The sequence below is a fragment of the Silene latifolia genome, chromosome Y (genome assembly GCF_048544455.1).
Source record: "Silene latifolia isolate original U9 population chromosome Y, ASM4854445v1, whole genome shotgun sequence".
Lineage (NCBI taxonomy): Eukaryota > Viridiplantae > Streptophyta > Magnoliopsida > Caryophyllales > Caryophyllaceae > Silene > Silene latifolia.
In genome coordinates, this window is record NC_133538.1 from 37,992,822 (window position 1) to 38,001,418 (window position 8,597).

Sequence of the window (8,597 nt, forward strand, 5' to 3'; positions counted from 1 at the left end):
ACCAACTTCTTAGCCTTGCCCTTGAGGTTCATCATCTTGAAGTTGAGGAAATGGGGGTTTAGTTGGCTTTTGATGTGAGGGGAGTGTTTTTGAGGATGGAGATGAGTGTTTTAGGGTTTGATAAGGTGAAGAAATGAGGGAGAAAGGGGGGTGATTTTATAGAAGAAAGGGGAATCCGAGCGGATAAGGGTGGGACCTGGCCGAATTGTTCGAGAAAAAGGGCCCAATCCGAGCGTCTTTGTTGCGGGACGGGCGTCTTTAGCTTGTAGAAGACGGGCGTCTTCCTTCAAATCCACGCGGATTTTAAGACAGGGCCTCAGCTAATTTGGGAGCAGGAAGAAGACGGGCATCTTCTGCGTTGAGACGGGCGGCTCACTCGGGACGGGCGGATTTTCAAGAATCCGCTCGGATTTCCTGGCAGTTTCAAAATCTTGTTTCAGATGACATTCATGACGGGCGTCCCGTGGAGAATACGAGCGTCTTTTTTCAGGACGGGCGTGTTGCTCTGAATCCGCCCGGATTCTGAGACAGTGCCAGCCATTTATTTGACGAGGGTCCTGGACGGGCGTCCAGGCCTCGGGACAGGCGTCTTCAGCTCCTTTTCTTCTTTTTCTTTCTTTTCCTTGCACAATCATACCCTTTCACTGATTTGCTATTCCTCCTTATCTTTTTCTGAAATTTGCTCAATGAAAATGTAAGATGGCTCTCTCTCTCACTACTCTCATGCAAGAAATCAAATACAAATGCAAGAATGTACAATATTATACAAAGTAAGGAGTCCAAGAAATATCATACAAATGGTGGTTTAAGATAGGACTCCACCAAACTAGTTCAAATTGTAGAAATTCTTGTCCATAGAGCTCAAGGCTCTTAATAAGAGATCAAAAGCTTGTGAACAAGTTCCAAATAGACACAAGTATGGGTTGCTCCATTTGAACATGAAATTTGGCCAAGGAAGCTTGTAAAATGTTCTTTCTTTTGCTTTGTCCTCGGCACTAGAGCTTTTCCAATGTTTCCAATAAACAAGCCCATGATTCTTTTCCATGAAGTATGGTTCATTTTCATCCATATACTTCCACTCACCAACCTCTTCTTCAATTTCGGTAATGATGATAGCATTTGAATTTGTCAATCCTTCAATAGTAGAAGGAGAATTTTTATGGCATTGATGATAGAGTTCCTTAGAAGTTGTCATTGTGGGTGCCAAGTCTCCACAAGTAGCTTCACGAGCAAGCTTCTCTTTGAGCTTTTTCACCAAGTAGCTTTTGTACGATACTCCTCCTCAATGATCATTGGCTCCAAGATAGGTGTCAAGTGGTCTTTATGAAGAATAGGGGAAGGACGTTCTTCATCATGATAGGGTATCTCAAATGTCTCAAGGATAGGCTCCTCAAGCAAGGTGATATTACGAGTCCATCCTTTAAGCTCATCATCATTGTTGCTATCTTCATATGAATCATAAATGGGAGCTTCATTTAACTCTTTCTCCAATGTCTCAACATTCACTTCAAAGGACACACCCTCATACTCACAAAGGCTAAGAGTACTTGGCTTACTCAACCTCATGTCTTCCTCATCGAACACAACACTTTCATAGTCACAAGAGCTCAAGGAGATTGGCTCTTCCCATTCTTCACTTTTCGTATCAAAAGTTACTACTTCAAATTCGTATTCATGCTCAATGTCCAAAGAATGGTGGGGAGTGATTGCTTGGGATTCTTTCATTTGGACAATTTGAATCTCCAATTCCTCACCTTGGGCAACAATGCCTTGAAGAACATTATCGCTCTTTTGGCTCTCCTCTAGCATTTGTTTGAAGAAGTTTTGTTGATCTCCCATCATTTGGAGAATCACATTTTGAATGGGTTCGTCGTCTTGTTGTGGGTAAGTGTGAAAATGGTTGTATTGTGGCATTTGGAATTGGTTGCAAAGTGAGTTTTGGGTGGGTGGTCGTTGTTGATATTGGATGTGGTGGTTTTGGTGGGAAAAGTTGGGAAAAATTGGGGTAGTAGTTAGGATTTTCATTGTACAAATAGTAAGGTAGGTTTGTGTTTACTTGCTCCTCAAACTCCCCATACCCATAGTCATACTCAAAGAATCCACCACATACTTCATGTACCAAGTCTTGGGCCATCATAGCTAAGACAAGAAAGCAACTACAAGCATGGAAACTACACAAAACCGGTAAGAACAATCCTTGAGGAACAAGTTCCTCAAGGTGAGAGCAAAATTAAAATAGACAAACAAGTAAGAACTTAATCACATAGCACCATCCCCGGCAACGGCGCCATTTTGGTGTGGATGTGATGTCGTCGGGTCACATCCAATCAAACACATTTATATTTCTCAACAAACTACTAGTTAGTGGTAAGTCGAGGTCGATCCATGGGACGGTGTGCTTTGGGTTCTAAGTCTATCTATCTCAATTTATGCTAGTGTCACAATTTGTTTGGGTTTGTAGTTGTGTTCTAGACTAGAGCAAATAATATAGTAAAGCAAGCAATAAAAGGAACGATGTAAGCAAACGATTAAAAGTGCTAGGATATCATGGGGTCATAGGGGATTCATGGTGTTGATCATACAAACATGTTTACAATTATAAGCAAGCAATTAATGTTATGGAGGAACCGAGTTGCTTTATGTCTTACGGTTCATAGGAAGAGTTGGGTCCCGGAGCTGAATCGATTAGATTGTACAACACCTACAAGTCGACTTACTTTCCTCCTATTCAACTTCTATGCATGGTCTAACAAGACTTGAGGTTGTTTATATCTTACAAGTCAAGTTGAGTAGATAAGAGATGGTTGTAAATGCAAGGATTCATAAGCTTTGCATTTCATCAAACATAACATGTGCATAAAGTTGACATCACAACAAGCAAGCAATTTTATCATGTGAACATATTAGTTTAAGCATGAATCAATCCCATGTTGGTTTCCCCTAATTACCCACTAATCCTAGCTAAAAGACTACTCACTTATTATCATAGGAAATATGTCATTAATGGTGTCAATCATCACAACAAGTATAAACATGATAATAGAATGAAGAAATGAACAATAAAGATTAAAGAGTAAAGGAATTATACCAAACTTGAGATGATCCAAATAATAAAGCAAAGAATAATAGAAGAAACTTGATTGATTGATGAAGAGTTGTCAATTCTCCAAAAATAACCTAATAATCTTCAATTACCTAAAAGTAACAAACTTGAACAATATTAAGGAGAGATTAATGTGAGATTTGTGAAAGATTAAAGAGTAGTCTATTCTAATCTACTCCTAATCTAATCTAAGAAGGATTCTTAATATGGAGGCTTAACCTAACCTAAAACTTCATCCAAAAAGCTCTCCTTTGATTATTTACAAGTGGGGTATTTATAGTAGAGCTTCATTAAGTTAACTAAGGCTAAATTAGTAATTACATCTTTGAGTTTAGAGCAGGGAAACGCTAGTCTTTTTGGAAGGATGAGCATCTTGGCGGAAAATGTCGCGGTCCGTCCGTCTAGGGAGGAAGACGCTCGGATTCTTGAGATTGGGCACGGGCGTCTTCATGGGAATCCGCTCGGATTCTTTGGGGGAATCCGGGCGTCTTTGTTGCTTGGACGCACGGGTTGTCACTTCAGGACGGGCGTCTTGTGTGTAAGCCACACGTCTTCTGTGACAGAATCCTTTTTCTTCACTTTCTTTTTATTCTTGTAGGATTGGTCTTTAGTTCTCGCTTCCTCTTCATACTAGTCCATCAAACATCGTCAAATAGCTTCCGAATACGCACGAAAGACGGGAATTTCCGCCTTATTATCTTCTTTCCTACAAAACATACGAAATGCACTAGGAAAGCAAAATAGAAAGCATTTGACGGATAAAATGGTCGTAGAATGTTATAATAGTATGCAAAATAGGCTCAATTAGGGGACTAAATATGCTCAAATAATGGTCACATCAGTTACCAAGGACCCAGCAAGGTAACAATATGATTTTGTTTATCGTTGACCGTTTAACGAAGTCAGCTCATTTTATTCAAATTAAAGATACTTGGAGTAAGATTCAGCTAGCTTTGGGGTACAGGAAGCATGTGGTTCAGTTACATGGGGTACAAAGGATATAGTGTCGGATCAGAATGCGAGGTTTATATCACGGCTTTGGCAAGAGTTACAGGAATTGATGGGAACTACCTTAAAGATGAGTACAACATTTCATCCTACGACAGATGTCAAACTGAAAGAACCATAAAGACTTTAGAGGACATGTTACGAGATTATGCTATGGAATTTGGTGGGAGTTAGGAGGATAGCCTTGATTTGATAGAGTTTTCATACAACAACAGCTATCACTCCAGTATCGAGATGACACCTTTTGAGGATTTATATGGCAGGAAGTTTAGGAGTCCGGTTTTTCAGAATGACAATGTTGAAGCTATAATATTAGGACCACAGGTGGTGCAAGATATGATTCAGCAAGTACACTTGATTCGCCAAAAGATGAAACTAGTTCAAGATAGACAAAAGATTTACGCAAATTTGCATCGCAGGGACATTAAATTTGCGGTAGGTGACAATGTCCTCGTGAAAGTGTCACCTACGCGAGGAATTATGAGGCTTGCAAAGAGAGAAAAGTTGAGTCAGAAGTTCATCGGCCCTTATGAGATTTTAGATCGGATAGGTGAAGTAGCCTATCGGCTCGCGTTACCACCATCGCTTGATCGGGTCCATAAAGTGTTTCATGTGTCACAACTCTGCAAGTATGTGAGTGATCCGTCACATGTACTTGAGGTTGAGAATATCGAGTTAGATGAGGCTCTAACTTATGCAGAGGTTCCTAAGGAGATCTTGGATCATAAGGTAAGCAAGACAAGGAAAGGTGAAACCGTCTTTCTTAAGGTTCTATGGTTTCATCACAACATGGAAGAAGCCACTTGGGAACCGGAGGAGTTTATGAGAGAGCGCTACCCACACCTTTTTGATTAGGTATGTTTGGTTACGGGAACGTAACCGTTGTCTTTTATAAGGGGGGGGGGGGATAGGAGATGGTCGCATGTGTGTTTTTAGTTAGTTTGAGGTTGGTATGGTTGTGTTGTTGTGTTGTTGGTTTGTGTGAGCTATAGTTGGGTTGTTTAGTTGGTCATAGGGGGTGTTGTTAGTATCTTTGGGTAGTTAGTGTTGCTTTTGTTTTTGGTATGGTATGAACTTCGGGGACGAAGTTCGTTTTAAGGAGGGGAGATTGTAATACCACTGTTTTCTGGTCATTAGTTACTCGGTAGAATAAGTGGAATTTGATTGAGTAGGTTGTCGTCTGACTTCTAGTCAAGTTACTGTCCAAGAGCACTCGGCCAAGTAGTGAGATACTTAGCCGAGTAGATCGTAATCGGCCGAGTACCCCAGGTACTCGACCGAGTACCCGGTCTGACGGGTTTATTCCGCGGTTTTGATTAAGGTGATTAGAGATTATAAATTTCGTGTTATCAGTTTACAAATCATTTTTACAAAACCTAACGACGCCTATCACCACTCTAATCACCCTAATCACTTCCAAGGCTATTTGATTGATCTTGAGTCTTTATCCGTCTTCCTTATATCGATTCTGTTGGTAAGTCACTAGTACCTTGTTTATTAGTTATATTGTCTTTTAGGGTTTTGCCCTAATTGTTTAGGTTGAGAAAATGGTTGTTTGGCATGATTGTGACCTCAAGTATGGTTGTGATTATTGCTAGGTGACGAGTTCGTAGAGGAACAATTCTAGCTTCCGTTGTTGTGTTGTTGATTGCAGATTCGCTAATAAGGTAGGGTTTTTCTTACTTAGTTGCCTGATTAATTAAATATAAGATGATGATGGTTGATTTTTTTGGCATGATTACTATGATTATTGTGATTGTGATATATTGGATGATTTGGTTTGGTTGGTTGTGGTTCTTGAGGTACGTCCTCGGCTGAGTGGAGTCATCATCGGGAATGGCTTCACGCCCTTGGATCGCCCCTTATGGTTCCCGTCACAATGGGATGTGCACACTAATGGACATGGGTTATTCACTCTTAGAGTTGAGCGGGGATTAGGTGGTAAGGTTGCGGTCCCCACTGGCGGGCTGGATTACCTGTTGCGATGGGTAATTTGATAGGGCTACACACTTTAGTGCGTAGTCAATGATTGGAGATTATTGGAGTTGGAGGAATATGTGATGAATTGTTTCTCTCTCTTCGACCATCATCATCTCCGTCGCCATTTCCGATCGTCTTCTCCGATCATTGTCTCTGATCATCACTCTCCTACCTTCATCGTCTCCGATCATCACTCTCCGATCATCTGCTTCTCAAATTACGGCTCAATTCATTCATCACCAGCATTTTCGCGAGATTTATCAATCTCATTCTTACAAATTAAGGTAATATGCTTCTCAAATTAATGGCGATTCCACTCTAATTTTATCATACATGTATTTTTTTTCTCCGATATTCATTAATTCCTATCTATCTATTAACCCTAATTTGCAGTAATTTCCCTAATTAAAGTCTTTCATTGTTATTCTATGACGAATTCTTAGATTTCTCGTCTTATTTTCGATTGCATGTTCGAATTTTTGTTCTACGTTTCGAAAATGTGGAATTTAGATGATGTCTGGATTATTAATGATCTATGCTGCTAAGATCTGTCAATTTGCTTGATTATTTCGGATGTTCGCTATAGGTTTAGGTTCTACGGATTATAATTTTTGAGTGTCTAGCATGATAAGCTGATTGTGTCACCAATTCGCATTGAATTTATTTTGAATCAAATTTGTACATTTTTCAAGTCTTTCTGCAGCAACATCAGATTGTGTCAAGAGTTAAGACGATACATTTAACTCATTTTCATAGAAATTCATAGTTTATATGTTGCTTATAGTCTAGTGAGTTCTGCATTTTTGTTCTGATTGCATGTTCAAGTAATTTTTTATAATTGAATTTGCGGATTTATGATGATCTTTTGGTTTTAATGATCTTTATTGCTCGGATCTGGTAGTTTCTTGATGTTTCAGATTTTTTTAGCCAATTAGGCTTAGGTTTTAGGATACCCGTCCTCTGTACATGCATGAAATAAGGTCGAGTGTGAATGAAATAGGGTTCAATGTGAATCAAATAAGGTTCTGTCTACATCAAATAAGGTGTCACTTTAAAATTAGCAGTTGGTCCATTGTCAATAAGGTGCCAATGGTTAATTAGTAGTTTGCCCTTGACTTGGAAAATCTACATATTTTGTTTACATTTTAATGCTCTCGATTGTGCATTGGCCGAAATTTCTATTTTCACCCGTGTTAACATCAGTCAATGCATTCACAGATATGAGGTGAAAGACTGTTGCAATGAAGAAAAAAACACCAGTAAAAAAACACCAATAAAAGGAGGTAGATCAGTGAAAGATTATTTCCCACCGAACCCAACAAATTCAAGCATAAATGCTGTTGTTGACCAAAGTACGTTGAGTAATAAAATCTGCATAGCTTCGTCTGTTTTTTGTGTTTCATCCCTTACCCCAGAATAATGATAGACTACATTTTAATGCTCTCTCTAAACTTGGATGCAATACCTGTATTGCATGTTTAATGTGATATTTCCTGAATTTATCTTAGTGCTTTTCTGCATGCTTAATGTGATATTTCAAATGACGGAATGCTTGTACTCTTTCTGTTTTTTTTCATTCGAGAGTTCAATTTGTGATGCTTATAGGTCATTCTCTTACTGGTCAATTACTTATACATAGCCAAGTATGGTCAATTGGTGCAAGGGGTGGGTAGTCAATATTGTTGTAGAAGATAAAGCACTTTTTGCCGAGAATTACGTAAGAGAAAAAAAAAAGAGTCTTTGAGTTTTTCATTTGATCCCTTAGTCAAAGTTCAGCTCACTAACAACCGTTATCAAGCCCAACTTGATGATGTTTTCAATAATCAAGATCTAGTGAATAACATATTTAACCGAGTCAATTGTTACGAAGATAAGGCAAACATGGCGTTGGTCTGTAGGAATTAGTCTCGGCTTTTCCTCATACACCCAAGTGCACCTCGCATTGAACATGCATATGGCCTTTCTCTACGGACCAATGATATCAATGGTGTAAGAATTATTCGTAGGGGTCCTAGAATAATTTATAAAAGATGCAAATGCTTTATGACTGAAGATTTGGCAGCTAAACTGCTCCTGCATCATCAACAAGAGAAAAATTCTTTTCAAAGAGAACACCTTAACGCTCTCGATGATGTTGAACGCGCACATGTGAATGAGTTGCTTCATGCTTTAGCTACGCCATCTCCAGCACGTGACATAGCAGTTGTCATTTCAACAGAGTTAACAACTCGGGCAACTTTACCTTTTTTTCGGTTTTTTCCTCGATATATAACTCAATTGCTCAAGTTTGTACCACTTTTTGGCATTTTGATGTCTGTGTATTTTGGCCTTTAACCGTTCAGGTGTTAAAGTTGCCCTATTTTCAGTCTTTTGTAGTACTCTTGTATAATTCCATGTATTAAGCCACCCTTGTATAATTATGTAGTCGGCTTTTTTTTTATTTTGGATGTTGTAAAACTTTGTCATGTATGGATGATATGTTTAATTAATGAAGTTTCTTTTTCTT

General features: G+C 39.0%; 1 protein-coding gene across 1 annotated transcript; it reads left to right on the forward strand.

Moving 5' to 3' along the window:
- Positions 1 to 4,345: 4,345 nt before the first annotated feature.
- On the forward strand, positions 4,346 to 4,966 carry LOC141627873 (uncharacterized). The gene has a single exon (XM_074441079.1). The coding sequence runs from the start codon at positions 4,346 to 4,348 to the stop codon at positions 4,964 to 4,966; it is 621 nt and encodes a 206-aa protein (XP_074297180.1).
- Positions 4,967 to 8,597: the final 3,631 nt, after the last annotated feature.